The 18126-nt window shown below is 37.5% G+C and overlaps 1 protein-coding gene across 2 annotated transcripts in view; it reads left to right on the top strand.

Annotated features, from left to right (window-relative positions):
- slc9a1a (solute carrier family 9 member A1a) overlaps positions 1-18126 on the top strand; it is a 44259-nt gene that overhangs the window by 13260 nt on the left and 12873 nt on the right. Inside the window, exons 2-4 of one of the 2 annotated variants that reach the window (XM_077221590.1) lie at positions 5054-5514; positions 10588-10838; positions 16808-17025. In XM_077221590.1, the coding sequence (XP_077077705.1) occupies positions 5054-5514; positions 10588-10838; positions 16808-17025 (930 nt within the window). Of the gene's footprint in view, positions 1-5013; positions 5515-10587; positions 10839-16807; positions 17026-18126 lie in introns of both variants that reach the window. The other variant, XM_077221589.1, reaches the window with a different exon arrangement.

The raw sequence follows: 18126 nt of genomic DNA, 5'->3' as shown, positions 1-18126 counted from the left end.
TGTTCTTTTTATATCTATGTGGTGTTTTTAATATGCTTTAAGAGAAACCATGTGTAAATTCATAAGTCGACACCATTTTTGAGTATTTTCTCCTTAAAACTGCAGTGAACCAAAGACAGTCTCAAAAACACGGTTTGAATTTGAAATCGCTGGTGTTTCTGATGTCACAAACTACCTTGTAACCAATCAGATCAACGTGTGGATCTCTGAACTGAGTGAGTGAGTGGAGGCGGGGCTCATTTGCATATTCATAGAACCGTGCATACTAAATGAGGCAAGGGTGTAGAGTTACATTCAAGCTATTTTAAGGCATGAAGACATTTCTTTGTAATTTTGGTGATCAAAGATGAGTTTTAAGGGATAAAATGATTGACTACAGTGTAGGGCTAGGCGATATGGCCTAAAAAAAAATCCCCGATTTTTTCACAATAATCCGATTTACGATTTAAATCGTTTTTTTTCTCTCCCTACTTAAAATCAATCTGCAAGAAATTGTTCAAAACAAGTTTTAACTTTATTTTGTTTTAATATTCCCTTCTGTGATTTGATCTCGATTAAAGTGCAATCAGAAACAACAAGCCAAAAAGACAAGAGGACAGGCCCTGTCTTTGAAAACAATGAAAATGTAACAAAATAAAATGGGTGGATTGGGATTGGGGGGATGTGAAAAAAAACAAAAAACTTGCATCAAATTATTTGGTAACTAAACATAATTTTATTAAGTTTACTGGTATGCTACTGTTTTTATTATTGCTTAACACAAATTTCACAATTTCAACTTCAATTTGATTCTGATCTTGATTCAATATAAATTCCTTTGGATAAATAGGTACAGTAGATACATTAATGTGTTAATTGTTAATTGTTCTCCAAAAATTTTTTTTTAAATCACCTAATGCTGTAAACATACAGAGAGCCCTGTCAGTTGGTATTATTAAAGGTTAAAACTAACTCAAATTAAATATAATGCATGTTTTATAATAACAACGTTATACTATTTTAATGATATAGGTAAGCATATAATAATAATAAACATATAATAAATGTGTAATATAGTTATCATATTTAGCAAAATACTCCTCTCTATAGCAATTATTTTAAGTCCAACTAACATACGTGCTATGGGTCATTAAAAGCCATCCTGAGGTAAATATAACGTTACGTGACATATGTTGTTCTCCAGTTGTTTTATGGACATCTTTCCGCGGTTGAAAAACACTGATCGATCGATTTTATTACATCTCGGTAAGTTGGTAGTAAAGAGTAACAGATGTTGGGTTCACGTGCCGCTTGAACTGAGATCTGTCAGAGTTCTTTCACATCACATTTACAAGCGCCAAAACGGTGTTTATTGTTTGAATTTCGTGATAAAATTGACAGAATCTGAGAGCTGAGAATCTGTTTCATATCGATAGTAACCTGCTCTGTCTTGTCTGTCGGTGTCAGTGTACTCTTTGCTTCGCGATTTTTCTCTGCGTGAGACAATGGATGTGTGGCGTGAGAGCGTGTAAAAAGTGCGTCTCTCACAGTGAACTCGTGAGAGTTGGCGGCCCTGCAGATTCAGCTTGTAAATGTTTTCGGCGGGTGTGCTTCTGCTGCCGCGATCTTGCTCATTTGCCATGTTGTTTGTGTATCTCTATCATGGTAAGCGCTGAGCCTGGTGGGAACTACGGTAGCCCAGATGGGAGCGTCGGCGGTTGTTAAAGAGAAAAACGATTTTCCTTAAAAAAAAATCGGCGTAAACTACACATTCGAGTTAATCGATAAAATCGATTTATCGGCCAGCCCTAATACAGGGGGACTTTAAAACAGCCGATGATCAGGGCTGATTATATCCAATCAAAAGGGTGCGGAAAAAAGTGTCATACTGTTTTTTTTGAGGAAAATGGCTCTTGTGTTGAATTTAGGGCAAGTTAACGCGACAATAACGCATTGACAGTTTAAAAAAATTAGCAACGTTAAAGCAGGCTCTATTTGACCCTATTAATCACTCGTAGTTCAAGCCAGAGTTTCCGAGTTGTCTAACTATAACTGTAAGTGCAGTATCTTAGTACAGTATAGAAGTCTCTTTCAATTAACGTCTATCTTTTTATCGTTTTTTCGTCTCTTCAGCAATTAACTAGAAAGATGTGCAAAAAAGCAAGAACATGTAATGAATTATTTAGATCACAGCTTGTATGCAGGCTTCATTTTTGTAGCGATGAGATGTTGACATTTGTTGGGCGAATGACCGGTTTTAATTGGATGTGCTCAGTGTGTGTTGTAACATGTTTACACTATCAGGCCTCACACTGTTTTCTAGTCTCTCGACACGTGCCAGCATGCCTATCAGCCTCAAGACGCGTGGCACGCTGGCATCAGGCTATGGGCTCTGAATTATTCAGTCTCCCGGGTGTCATTGTTGGGTGTTTGAGGGGCCGCACAACGGGGACGGTGCCAGCGTGAAGGTTAAATGATCTCGTAATAGCTGAGGGATTCTGGCTCCTCTATTTTGAGTCTTTTTATATAACACTGATCTAGCGATGGGCCCGATGAGCACAACCGTATCACAGTACGAGTAATTCTTTATCACAGTTTTATCACGGTAACAGTATCACAATATAGATTTTTTTTATTAATTTGTTTGTTTGTTTGAATGTTTTTGTCTTCATGATCCAGTAAAATTGAACTGAATTAATACAATTATGTATTTATTTATGTGATGATGCAGTGAAACAAAACTAGTGATTTTTAGCATTTTCTTATTATATTTTAATTTTGATAATCCAGTGAAACCTATCAAGTTGTTTATTTATTTGTTTTTTTTATAATTTTTTGATAGTTTAGTTTTTATTTATTTGTTTAGATGTTAATTATTTATTTCAATTTTGATAATATAGTGAAACTAAGCGAAAAAACATTTGTTGAGTGTTTAGTTTTTATTTGTTTGTTTATTTATATATAACTAATATTAATTAATTTATTCCATAAATTTGATAATCCATATATCAAAATATTTTATTTTATTATTTGTTTTATGTGAATTTATTTTATTTTATATTAATATTATTTTAATTATTTTTTTATATTACACAGAATCTTACAAACCTCAGTGTTTGAACTACTTTTAACTTGAAAAATTGTCTCATTGCGTCAAAGTATCAGGCAGCTTTTGAATGATTGTCATTGGAGAAACAGACTCATTTCCTCCATTAGCTTCTGGATCAGCTAAAACAAGGTTTGAGCTGGAGAAATGGATCTTCCTATAATGACTTCTCTCATCCGTTACTCCCCGATAAAGCCTTTCGGGCTTGAGGAGGTTTTAATTCAGCTTGTCTCCTGGGTCTTTTATCTGCTGACTGCTGTCGTGTCACACAGAGTTGCGTAGGCGGTTACGTAGACAATTGTAATGACTTACTTCAGTTGAAATGAAGAGGACGTCAGTCTTCAAATAAACATCTTATTCATTACTGTTTCATAGACAGATTTAGGCCCGGTTTCACAGACAGGGCTTAGATTAAACCAATTAGGACATTTAAGAAGGATTTATAAACGTGCCTTAGAAAAAAGAACATTAGTCTGAATCTAGAGACAAAACAATGGCAGGAACATATTTTAAGATGAAAGTTGCATTTTAGTCTGGGCTAAGCTGAAACCTTGTCTGTGAAACCAGGGGTTAGCCTAGTCATTGTCACATGTTTGACCACCGATGGACCAGTCAGATTGATGGAAATCAGTCACGAGATGAGCACATATTTGTGTGGGTTTCTCAGAGAGTATGTGTATGTGCCCTTTAACTATTTCCTCGTCTATCTTGTTCTCACTGTGGTATGCTGTTACTTTCCACGAGTTAAGCCCTGTGTTTGTCTCCTGAAAACATTCAAAGCGGTGAATCATGACAAATGCACTCAAAATATCTGAAGCCAACTGCAACAAACCCCTTTAGTTAAGAAAAACTTTGGTGATAAAACCCTCAAAACTAAAGCTTACGACAAACCAAAGATGATAGACTTGAAGTCAATCAATTGTTTGAGTGTTTTCGGCTCTCAAGAAAACAGTCTGACTGGCATTCTGTTCTCCGTGACCTTTTCATGATGCTCTGATGCTCTTGACATTATTCTGGAGATCTGCAGAAGTTCACAGCAGTTTCACACGTCAGCAAAGCAACAGCAGGATCACAGTTTTCACACTTCTGTGCCACAGAGCGGCTTTACACTGAAAATAAAGTCATTTTATTGGCTTGGCATTTGGATAGTTCCTTTATGGCCATGAAAAAGCTATTAAAAATGATAACAAACGTGATTGTCATAAAATCTAATTTAGATGAGGAGAGGAGGAATTCGTATCCGAATGCTAATTAATGTTCATAGATCTTAAGCCAGACAGTGAAGTCAGACTATAACCTGCAAAAATCATCAGATTTACTGAAGATAATGTGTTTGTGTGTCTGTCACTTCCACCAGTTCAGTTCACAAAATCTTGTTTCTAAACTGTTTACATTTAATACATTTAAATACTGTTAATTAAACATGCATAAAAATTCGAATCAACCATATATTATATTATATTATATATTTAGTGACGCACTGAAATTTCGGCTAACGAAAATAAATATACAGGGGGAAAAATTACTTTGTTTCAGCCATTCAATGTCCATTACTCATTAGTTAGCTAGAAAAAACTAACTATAAAACTAACTACATAAATAAATGCACTAAATTACATATTCATTTTATTTTTACTTAACCGGTCTTTGTTAATTAATGAATGTTTGATAAATCATTTATAAAAACAGTTTTTATTTACAACCATTTAAATGTTTATATTCGAACAGCGAATTGAAAAACATAATTATATCATTAAAAAATTGGTATAAAACTGCCTTATGTGCAATTTAAATGACTTTAAATTTTATTTTAGTGATGATTAAATTAGATAAAAAAAAATTTTCCCCCAGTTTTCAGCTAAATTAAAACATTTAAAACAAACAAAAATAATGATTTTGGATGCATCACTAATTATTATTTTAATTAGCTTCTGTCTTCATCCATCCTTGTTTTTCTTCCTCTTTTAGGGTTCCACCTGATCCCTCGTTTGCCGTCTATCGTGCCGGAGAGCTGTCTGCTGATCGTGGTGGGTCTGCTGGTCGGTGGTCTTATGAAGGTGGTCGGCGAGGATCCTCCGGCGCTGGAATCCAATATATTCTTCCTCTACCTTCTGCCTCCCATCATCCTCGATGCGGGATATTTCCTGCCCATACGACCCTTCACTGAGAACCTGGGCACCATTCTCATGTTCGCAGTGGTGGGGACCCTCTGGAACGCGTTTTTCGTGGGTGGTCTGCTGTACGGCGTGTGCCGGCTGGAGGGCACTGAACTGGAGCACGTGGACCTCCTGTCGTGTCTGCTGTTCGGAACCATCATCTCAGCCGTAGACCCTGTGGCCGTGCTGGCTGTGTTTGAAGAGATCCACATTAATGAGCTGCTCCACATCCTGGTGTTCGGAGAGTCTTTACTTAATGATGCCGTCACTGTGGTGAGTACACTGAACTTATTAGGGATGATCATTACGGTTCATTTTCCCGACCGACAACCGCCGCTCGTTATCCGAGTATTAACCGTTAACTGATAAGATTATAATATTGAAGTGGCATAAAAAAAAAAAAAATTGACAAGTGTCTGTGACACGTTAAAAATATCCCCCCAAAAAATTCCCGGGTTTATAATAACATGCAAACAGCAGCATACAGAACAGATCAACAAAAGAACCTGGATTCACATAACATTTTCACTCACCTGCAGCATTTCTGACAGTGACAACAGAGAAAACATAAAATAGGCCTACACTAAATATATTTTTTTTAACCTATCTTAATTTGTGAATTATTTGACTAAAAGAAAACACTGAATCCGTTTGAAGCTTTGAAAAAACGGCAATTTGTTAAACCGGCAGTTTGTTTTCCGTCAGACTAAGTTTTTTCGTCAAATAAAAATAGCAGGCCTACCTCAATCCACACCTTGTCTAGTTTTTATTTAAAATAAGTAACATGTCTACATGATGTGGGGTTAGTCTGGAGCACAGTTAGAGCCGCGGCAGAAAACACCCTCTCCGATAACACGGAGAATACAGACAGATACAGAATCTCCCGGGAATACAGAGACACCGTCTCGCTAGAGTGGCCAGCTTTGGGAAGCGCCTTTCATTTGCTCGTGGATGTTTGCTTCGCCAATGATATTGCATTGTTTGTACTACTGCTGTATTTTAATACCACGTAGCATATTTTGCAAGTAACTTCGTCGCACTTTCTGTCGAAATGGTCCCACACAGTACTTCTTTTCACTTGTTTCATTTTGCTTGCTCAGCGAAATATGTCTGTAGGGACATGTGGTTGCGCGTGTCAACAAATATAGGCTATATAGTATTTTTTTTTAATAGTATTTATTTAACCATGCAGCAAACTAAAAAAAAAAATACTTACAAATAAAAGATCCTTTTAACTTTTAAACTGTTTAACTTGGTAGTATTAATCGGCTAAAATTTTTACTTTCAGTTAACGGTTAAACGGTCAATATGAGCATCCCTAGAACTTATCAAAACAAAAATTGTGTGTGTCTCTTTGTGTGTGTGTCTATACACTCACTGGCCACTAGTAGTGGGTTATGCCCCCTTTTGCCTTTCGTGGCATAGATTCAACAAAGTGCTGAAAATCCCAGTGTAATCCCTGCACCATTACAACCCCACCAGCAGCCTGAACTGTTGATACAAGGCATGATTGATCCATGCTTTCATGTTGTTTGTCAAATTCTGACCCGACCATCTGAATGTCACTGCACAAATCGACACTCATCAGACCAGACAGCGTTTTTCCAATCTTCTATTGTCAATTTTGGTGAGCCCGTGTGAATTGTAGTGGTCTTCTTCTGCTGTGGTCTGTCTGCTTCAAGCTTGGATGTGTTGATCTTTCAGAGATGCTCTTCTGCAGACCTCGGTTGTAACAAGTTACTGTTGCCTTTCTATCAGCTGAACCAGTCTGGCCATTCTCCTCTGACCTCTTGCACGAGGCATTTTCACCCACAGAACTGCCATTCACTTGATATCTCCTCTTTTTCGGATCATTCTCTGTAAACTCTAGAGATGGTTGTGTGTGAAAACGCCAGTAGATCAGTACGACCAATACGAGTCACTCAAATCACTTTTCTTCCCCCATTGTGGTGCTCAGATCATCTTGACCATGTCTACATGCTTAAAATGCATTTTAGCACTTCCAGTTCCATCGTCCTGAAGTCAATGGGTTATTTGAACGGGTTTTTAGTTAAATGCTTGAAATAAGGTCTGTGGTGAACACACAAGCTCAAAATATTTTCAAGTTTTTTTAATACCCTCTTGTGAATTAATTGTTTTTGGTTGTATTTTTTAAGCTAAAGTAAACTCCTCTACTCACACTAGTCTGCCTTCACAGTCTTGTGTTTATAATCAAGCTTAGTGATAGTGACGTTGAAGTCATGTGACCTTGGTGTAGTACGTTCACAGCCTGCGTTAACTTTCGACTTCTGACGATTATATTTACGCTTCAAAATTCATAAAAGTTGTGTTCATTTGTGAAGATTATCACAATTAACAAAAAGTGTTTGAATCGTAAGCTTTTTTTAGGGCTGTGAAACGATTAATCTCGATGAATCGCATCCAAAATAAAAGTTTGTGTTTACATAATATATGTGTGTGTACTGTGTGTAATTATTGTGTATATATAAATACACACACATGCATGTATATATTTAGGAAATATTTGATTATATATACTGTATGTGTGTGTGTGTGTGTGTGTATATATATATATATGTATATATGTGTGTGTGTGTGCAAATACACTGCAGCTATTAACACCAGACAGAAGGAGATTCACGTCACCATTTGGAAAGAAGCGTAAATGGATGGAGAAGCATAGGTTACTGTAAAGCTACGTCTTGGTTGGTGCTTATCTTGCCGAAAGCCGAGTACAAATCAGCATGAAGTTTTAACATTTACTCTCGTGTAATGGAAATCATAAATATGTTATATATAAATAACACATTTTTCTTAAATATTTGTGTGTATTTATATATACAAAATAATTATACACCGAACACACACATATATTATGTAAACACCAACTTTTATTTTGGATGCGATTAAGCGTGATTAATCGTTTCACAGCTCTAATTTTTATACCCAGACCTTATTTTATACAATTTTGAGTTTTTGTCGAGGGATCCAGGGTGATTCTAACTTCCGGGTTGGCCTACAAAAACATGCCATCCCTCCACCAATCTATTAGGCACCCTCCTATCAGCTATTAGAAATGCATATCAGCCGCTAGTATGATATATGGGATCGTTCCAGTCCTTCACTGTCTGTGAGAATCCACTGCACACTTGTTCACTCTCACAGCTCAATTTATCAGGTGATCGAGCCCTTTTGAGAAGGCATCTTGTTTCCATTACCTCAACTGTTTTTCCTCAACGGTTTGACCTCATGCTTTGAATAAGCTTCTGTCTCAAGTGGTCTATTGAACAAATTACACTTAGATGATCAATGGAAGTAGTCAAACATGATTTCAGGCGATCTAAAGATGTTGTCCAGTTCTTCACATCTCAGCTGGGAAGCGGTTAAGGAATGTTTATTGAAAGAATGTTTACTGATACTATTGAATGTATTTCATAAGGAGTATGATGCTGTAGCTCAGCATAAGAAAAGAAATACTAAATGTGGATGTTTAAAGATATTTTTATGTTAAGCAATAAGCAATAAGCAATAAACGATCACTTGCATTTAACTTAAAATACTCAAGTCATTTTTTGGTGTTACAGATATTTTTAATTTCTGTAAACTCACAAAATGTTGTGCTTTTGTAAAATTAGGAAAACAATCAGGATGTGCTTTATCCCGTCCCGGTCTCAGTGAACCGAAACTCAGCGTATACTTGGGTCCGTGTAACGCTTTACAATTCAGTTTTCACACCATACAATGCAAATGCAAAAATGAAAAATTGAAACCAGACATTCATTTTTCTTGTTTTTCCAGTTACATTATCAATGGATAGTTGCCTTTTTCTCCTCTTTTTTCAATTTTACTTGTGCTAAATTGTGAATTCGGAAACAAATATTTGAATAAATGAAATCTTAACGAATTTCTATTTTTCGCTTTTCGTCTTGTAATTTGTGCCGTGGGCGGTACCATTATCACAAGGGTGTGGCCATGGACTAACTTCACTATCATTTCATTGATGCAACTGCTTTATTTACACTGCATGCACGTTGAGGAGAAGTTTATAAGATGAAACACAGGATGACATTTTTCACCCGAAGTGCCAGTTTTTATTGTTAATAAGTGCACCTTTAACCCTTGCTGTAAAAAAAGGCCAAATTCTGACAGTATCATACCATTTTCCATTAAAACAGTGTTACCAGTATTTTACTGTAAAAAAAAAAAAAACTGGTACGGTCTAACAGTGTGTGCAAAATGTAGCATTCAGGTCGAAAGAAAAGAAAAAGAAAAAAAGCTTACACTTACGAAACTAAAACCCACTAAAATGAACTATGCTGCAGTTTAGCACATCAAAGGATATGTGTCTGAAAGCTCTGGCACACATGATCATGTGACCCGCTCAGAAGGGTCAGAAGTATTTGTGCAGAGCATTACATGTATTTACACCAGCATGGGGAAATTAAAAGCAGACACGAGGGAAGACGCAAAGAAAACAGGCTTTTGGGGAGAAACGCACACACTGGGAACAAAACACACATCCCCGACCGATCGTCCTCGACGCAACTCCACTCAGTCCAGTGTCATCAGCACTAAATCAGGTTTAAAAGGAAAGGGGGAATTAAAGTCATGACATTGTCTTCTTCAGATCACTGAAAAATAGAAAATCGGTTAGATTTCATTTATTCAAATGTTTGTTTCTGAAGTCACAATTTAGCACAAGAGAAATTGAAAAAAGGGGAGAAAACGGCAACTATTCATTGATAATGTAATTGGAAAAAGAAGAAAAATGAATGTCTGGTTTCAATTTTGCATTTCTGCATTTGCATTATGTGGTCTGAAAACTGAATTGTTAAAGCGTTACACGGACCATACTTGCCTCACAGACATTAGAAATATACAGAAAGCTTGAAATGTTTAAATGAACCAATTCAAATGGAAAACAAATATTTTCAGATTATGTAATCCGTATGAAACGTGCATATTACTGTGGAGATGACGAGTCAGTATCGTCGACTTAATCTCTGCAGCCGAAAACAAAGAAAATTATCAATAAATTATTAAAATGTTTTGACAGTCTCTTATTCATAATCATTCTGTTGCCGGTGCTCTGTGGCAAGCTTTATGTGTGCGTTTGAGCGCTGATTAGGCTATGTATTATACAGCCAATTAAAGGCTCATTATTATGATTTATGGCTTATTAAGATTAACACCTGATTAGTCGACTAATCACTTAAATTAATGACTACTAGTGGACTAGAACAATCTTTAGTGGAGGGTCCCTACTACACTCACTGCCTGTGGTTCTGATGCCCTGGATTGTGTTCATTTCTGATGCATACTTCCCGTTGTTGTTCTTCTCTGTAGGTGCTGTATCATCTGTTTGAGGAGTACTCCAGTGTGGGTACCATCACTGTCACCGACGTGTTCCTGGGTGTTGTGTGTTTCCTGGTGGTGTCGTTGGGTGGTATCGTGGTGGGCGCCATCTACGGCATCCTGGCGGCCTTCACGTCACGCTTCACCTCACACACTCGTGTCATCGAGCCCTTGTTTGTCTTCGTCTACAGCTACATGGCTTACCTGTCCGCAGAGGTGTTCCATCTGTCCGGCATCATGGCGTACGTGACCACTCACTGTCTTGTGTAGAGCTGCTTTATTGTTCAATTGAGGTTATTCACAATTGATTAACTAAATTGAATCATCATTGTACCAAATTGAGCTGCATAATGACTTAGGGATGCACTGATAGGATTTTTATTTTATTTTTGGCTGATACCGATTTTAACAAACAACTATTGGCCGATTCCGTTACCACTATTTTGCTTACTTATTTGAACTTTTATCGTTAAAATTGATTACTAGATAAAGATTATTAATAGATTAGCGAAGTTCAAAAACACATGCATTGAGGTATACAAGCTAGTTTATTGCTGTATCATCAACACATGTGGATCCATTTAACATTCAACAGCCCAACATTATAAGAGGCAAAAAGTAAGAAAATAAGAACAAAACATGACAACATTCAGAGGTTATTTTTGCTATCAAACTATATATGCTGACAAACTTTTTTTTTTTTGGCAAGCGTTTAATTATCTTAACCAGAAAAAAAATATTGTATGCAACAGACAGACAACTACATACAGCTATAAACGATACAACTTAGTGCCTCCACACAGTTCATTAATAAACGATCGGTTTGTTATATCTGCCTTTTATGCTATATCTGAAATGCCAATGGTTTAAATTGATCAAAAATCAGCCTATTAAATATCAGTGGCTGATACACCATAAATACAGCTGAATTCATGATATAATTGAAGAATTTTGCCAAATTAATACATTTGTCTTCCTTTTTATTACCGTGAAGTTATTATTTGTGGGAAAATGACAAAGACATTTTTATTTGAAATAACATGTACAGATTATTCATGCATTATGCATCAGGGATATGCATTAAGAACGTAAATTGTAATATTTCATGTTGATTTAAGCATTTAATTTCTTTAATATTTCAATTAAGTTATAAGAGTCGGGTGCCTTTTGCAGGAGACTGAATTGCACAAGAGCTTTTCTGTTTCTGAATAAATGATAAAATCAATAAAAAGGGCCAGATGAAACAGGTCAGAACTGGTATTTCTCCAAATAGGAAAGCATCCAGTGATTTAACAGCTTGTCGCTGACACTTGATGTATAGTCTAAAGGCATTTGGATTCACTGTGTCTTCGAGGCTCGTAAGTAAAAGGCTGTGAGAGCTCGGTCAATACTCTGGTGCTGAAGACAGCTCTCGGTTATTATGACCTGGTGGATGATAAAAAGAGTCTGAGGCTCTGACAGGCCTGGAAACACAGCAGTAATTCACAATGTGTCTCAAAGTTATCAAACAAAACAAAACAACAAGCATTACAACAAAACTATTTAAAATGGATAGTTTTGACTAGGGCTGGGCAGTATAGGTAATCATTATTTAACTGTTCAAATTTTTGGGGTCAGTAAGATTTTTTTTCCTTAGGAAAGAAATTAATACTTTTGTTTTAAACTGATAAAAATTGACAATAAAGACATTTATAATGTTACTAAAGATTTCTATTTCATATTAAGAATCAAAGAATCATGAATTTTTTTAGCAAAGTTTCCACAAAAATATTAAGCTGCAAATTTGTTTTCAACATTGATAATAATTGTTTCTTGAGCAGCAAATCAGCATATTGGATGATTTCTGAAGGATCATGTGACACTGAAGACTGGAGTAATGATGCTGAAAGTCAGCTTTGATCACAGGAATAAATGACATTTTACAGTATATTCACATAGAAAACAGTTTGAAATTGTAATTATATTTCACAACATTACACTTTGTACTGTATTTTTGATCAAATAAATGCAGGCTTGGTGAATTGTGAGATATAAACTCAGAATTTTTAAATTATTAAAAATTATTATAATTTTGCCCACAAAAAACATCTCTGTTTGCAACCACCCAAATGGTCTATTTGGCAGATGCTTTTATCCAAAGTGACTTGAATATCAGTTTATATATCTGAGAATGACTCATATATCTATCATTTGCATCACTTGTATCATTATCTACTCTTTAAACTACAGGCCTTTGATATTAGATATTTTGCCCTCTGATTTTAATAATTTTCGACTTATCTCTAATTTTCCGTTCTTGGCCAAAAATACTTGTGTGCTGTTGCCTCTCATTTGTGTTTAATTATCTATTACTCATCCACCTTGAACAAGATTTTGGTGTTTCGGGGACAGCTTTAAAATGGTTTAAATCCTATTATACTGACCGTTCTCAGTTTGTTTCCATGGGTGGTTTCAGGTGTGAGATTAGCTCTGTTTTTACTGGTGTACCCCAGGGCTCAGTCTTGGGCCCTCTCCTCTTTAGTATTTATTTGTCAGTACTTGGTCATTTGTTGCGATTGCTCAGCCTCCATTATCACTTTTATGCTGATAATACGCCGATTTATATACTCTCAAAATCTGGTGAATACCCTGACGTTGGTTTTCTCTCTAGCTGTATTTCTAAGATAAAAACATGGATGAGTAGGGTTGGGTACCGAAACGCGGTGCCAATAGGGAACCAGTTCTGACATAAACGGTAGTAACCAGACCGAATAAGAACGAAAATTTCCGTGCCTGATTTTGGTGCCTGACTCTCTGTGTCGTGGCGAACATACGCAAGGTCTCTCGCTCTCTCCCTCTCCGCCGTGCGCGCACTATAGGCCTACGGTTTGGAGCACAGTCTATTCTGTCTCGCATGCGCGCTCTTGCTCGCTCGCTCTAGATTGCGGGAGATTTTAACTAATTTGCGGGCTTCAGGGAGCCGTCATCAATATGCGGGAGACTCCCGGAACGTCTGCTGATAGCGAGGGGATTAATGTAGATGCCGAAGACAAAAACGCTCCAAGGTTTGGCTGCATTTCATGTGTTAAATTACATGGCAGAACGCCCTCTGGGTGTGCCGAATTTCTGAAGCCCATATAGAATCACTACAATCCATTAGCTGATGGCGCGGGTGCCGCCTCGACGCTCTACGTCGTCAAATTATATTAGCGCGCGCATCATCTGCTTCTTCAAATTTCTCTGCCGAAAAAGGAAGCAAGATTACACCCCACGTTACTGCTATGCAGGTCTCGTTCCCTATTCAGAGAACATAGGTTACACCAGTAACCAGAGACGTTCTCTTTCATAGGTTCACTCAACACTGCGTAGCAGTAACGTGCGGTGAAATCTTGTCATGGGTAGGCTGTGACCTATCAATGTGGCATATATGTTCATTCATTCAGTTAATGTAGGAACCCAAGTTCATATCAGGCATCATCACATCGCTGCCTGCATACAGCAAAGTCAGTCATATGTGAGGCTAATGCACAATCAAATCTAATAATCAAATTAATGGACACATCTATCTTATGACTTATACAACAAACAAATGTTTTGTGCGGGACACAGTAAGAGAGGGAGGCGGCGCGTTGTCAGCGAACCGACAAGCAGCCTAGTCACTCAATCAAAATGCGCAAACGCTCACAGACAGCCACACACACACTAGGCTATTGGTCTGGTCACGGCGCACCAGGATTTGAATAGGCTACAGTCAGAAAACATTGTGTCAGCAGTACTGCTTTAAAGTACAAAAACAGCTTATTCGCTCCTACAAACTGCGCTAGGCGCACACACCGACACGCAATGAGCGTCTGGCGACGGCGCACCAGGATTAAAAAAAGACAACTACAAAACAGCATTTTAACCCTTACGAAATGCACCTTAATCGCACAGATAGACCTAACGTTAACGTTACAGTACAAATGTGGCTGAGGTGATGGCGCACCAGGGTATGGAAGAGAGAACAATTTGGTGTCAGCACACAGCAGGCCTATAGCCCACCATCAGACAACACACACAAGCCAATGTAAGGGTTTAAAAAATAATAAATAAATGAATAATTTACGGTTTAAAGGAGGTGCTTACTTTTATTTGTAGACGAAACTCCTTTTCCTCGATTTACTGAAGCCTATATGTAAAACGCATTTGCAGCTGCACCGCTAACGTTAGCACAGTGAGCGTATGGCTCGTTCATAGGCTGTGCTGCGGCAACTGCACATCTAATGGCGCGGGCGCCTCTGACGTGAATGGAGCAGAACAGACTTTCCTCCTTGGCTCTTATTTCCATTGAAAAGGAGAGACTCATGAAATTGAGAAATACACCCAACAAAGAGGACTTTTACAACAAAGTAATTGACATCTTTGTCCAGTGGGATAGACGCATGGACTTCGTCTACAACGGTTTTCCGTTAGTGACCACAGCTCTTTTTCTTCATAGGATGCTTCCAACACTAGGCGCCGCTAGATGCTAAGTAGCTTGAAGCGCGTAGTGAGTGAGAGCGAGTGGATCACGTGACATGAAGCAAGCTCGGTCTCTGCCTCAATGTTGATAATTCAAGACAGCATGAGAACTGACTGCACATGCGCAAATCTACGTAAACTACTTTCTATGGACCAAAGAGGCACTGCTAACCTCTGCCTCAATGGCCATGGCCTTGAATTTTCTGCATGAAACAATGATTTTTAGGAGCAAACAATGGCAAAAGGAGTATATTATATGTGTATTCCTGAAATTTTTGTTACAAAAATTTAAATTTGGAATAAAATAAATGCAAATAATAATGTGGTGAATTAATAAAGCTCTTGGAATTAATAAATGTAATGTCAACATTTCCTTTGGTGAGGCACTGCCTACCCTAACCGCACATCCCTGCTGCGTAGCTAAGACGGAGTGGGAACGAAATACCAAACTCGCCAAGCTAAGCGCTGCCATAGTACAACGACCAGATAACTTTCTTTGACTGGTTCAAGCAGACAAAACATGGGAACCTGTAGCCATGTCGAGATTAGATTACCCTGGTATTAATCTCTATTAATCTCCAGTATTATTACATTGTTTGATACAATATTGTCTTATTTGATATGTAAATGTGAATTTTTATTTTATATTGGTTTATTATTATTACCATATGTTACTTGTATTTATATTGTTTAAAAATGTAAGTTAATATTGTGTCCAGTTTGGCCCTGTAGATAAAAGGGTATTATTATTTGACAAAGTGTGTGCGGTTTCGTTTTCTGAAGTACCGTTTCAAGAACCGTTTAAGCACCGGAACAGTTTAAAAGATACCGAGTAGGTACTGGTATCGGATAAAACCCAACCGATACCCAACCCTATGGATGAGTAATCATTTCTTGAAAAGTTATGCTCAATGGTTCACGTCATCAAATTTCTAAAGTTGGTTCTCTTTCTTTGACTATCGATGGCTCTGTCTTGGAGACTCAAAGTAAAGTGAGGGACCTTGGAGTTTTTTTTTTTTTTTATACTAGTCTTATATTTGATTCTTTTGTACATTACAGTACAAAGTTGTATCATCCCTTTTTCACTTCAGAAATATACCAAGATTGCTTCATATGCTATCAGCTGAAAAGCTGATCAATTTCTTTGTCATCTCTCCGATAGATTACTTTAACACCCTTTTATCTGAAGTTTCTAAATACACACTTTGTTTTTGATCTGTGAAATATCCTATTATGCAAAACATTACTCTTAAATGCAAGCTTCAGTGCGGTCACAGGAAGTGTTGTCACAGTTTGCCTTCTAAAAGAGGAACAAATAGCAGAGGAGGATCCACCTCACTAGCACAGGATAATGTGATCCCAATCAGAGGCCAGGTCACATGACCCGGTTCACTTTAACTGCATATCATAGCAGGTCATACATTTAACAGGTGGCAATAGTTAGCCATTGAATCACACATCCATAATAATATAGCTTTCATATACACTTTCATATAAAACCGAGTCAGTTCAGCATTATATTTACATTCATTCTCGAGGATGCATTTCATTCCCCATTAATGGTATGAAATTAATATTGTGATAAATATCAAAATTGAATGAAATGAGAACAAATAGTGTGATCATCTTTTTGGTCATATCGCCCAGCCCAAACTGGCTGTCCAAAATGCATTTCAAGCTGTGCTGGTTTAACCGATCCGATCAGTAACTTTGGCGAATCTTCTGTTTCCAGGCTAATCGCATGTGGTGCCGTCACGCGTCCCTACGTGGAGGCCAACATATCCCATAAATCCCACACCACCATCAAGTACTTCTTGAAGATGTGGAGCAGCGTGAGCGACACACTCATCTTTATCTTCTTGGGAGTCTCGACAGTGGCCGGGCCGCACCGCTGGAACTGGACCTTCGTCATCATGACTGTCATTCTCTCACTGGTGGCTCGTGTTCTGGGTGAGTATTGGGACGCCACAGTTAGCGTCAGGCCTTGACATTACATTTTTTGCTCACCAGCCACTATGGCTAGATTTTTTCCATAGTTACTAGACCCAGCATTTTCACTGGTCCTAATTTTGACATTGATACCATGGGGGGAAACTGCCATATATATGCCATATAGCTGGCATATTAGGCTGCTGTCACTTTAAGACCTTGCGCACTGATCTATTATTCTGTTACACATGCGTTAACTGTTTATGTTCACTTAACTGACTGTGTTTACATGAATACTAGCCAAGACTTGTACTTTGACATTGTTTTGTGTCTATTTGACTGTTTAAGGGCAATAAGAAATCAATTTAGTTCTGAGAGGCGGGTTTATGTGCGTACACTTTGGGTGTCAGCATAAAATCTGCGGGAATGAGTCAAATTGTGTGCAATACGCGCAATCCCTGGACGATATTCAAGCCCTGTAACAGCAACAATATTCATGCAAGGCAAATGTAACAAGTGAGTGAGGAGAGGCGGGTTTTTGTGTCACTCGCTGTCGGAGAGATTAGAGAGAGTAAGAACAGCTGGTATCCTGTATCTATTATGTGAAAAAATCAGTATTGGAAATGTTTAAGATATTTCAGTATCAAAAAAATCTATATTTTTGACAACAATACATGGCACTTAGTTTATTATTTCAGATGCCTCTTTAAAAGACTACAATTGAAAAATGTATAAGCTATATTGTATATAAAATTCAACCCACTAAAGTGGCTAGTAGGAGTGTCTGCGTTACACATCACCACTGAAATACACCCGCATTTGGCGTGTTGGTGTGTGTTAATATCAAGCCCTGGTTAGCGTGACCTCCTGAAATGGATTTTACAGCAATTATTCACTAGATTTCACCACAAGTATAACTCACACTCACAGCTCATATGTAGTATGTGTGTCCCACACCAGTATCTGGGGTGTGATTGTGATTGTGATTGTGTGTTTGCATCATGGGTTCAGTGAAGGTTCATTGTCTTTAAGTAGTTCTGAACTAATTTTAATAAACTACTTGGATTTTAATTAATGTTATTACCACTTTCCTAATTATTACTGTTTGCCTAATTAAAGAAA

This window comes from Siphateles boraxobius, unplaced genomic scaffold, assembly GCF_051911475.1.
Source record: "Siphateles boraxobius isolate OS27281-9 unplaced genomic scaffold, OSU_SipBor_1 84, whole genome shotgun sequence".
Classification (NCBI taxonomy): domain Eukaryota; kingdom Metazoa; phylum Chordata; class Actinopteri; order Cypriniformes; family Leuciscidae; genus Siphateles; species Siphateles boraxobius.
Note: the sequence above shows the minus strand (reverse complement) of the source record. Positions and strands in the feature narration are given on the sequence as shown.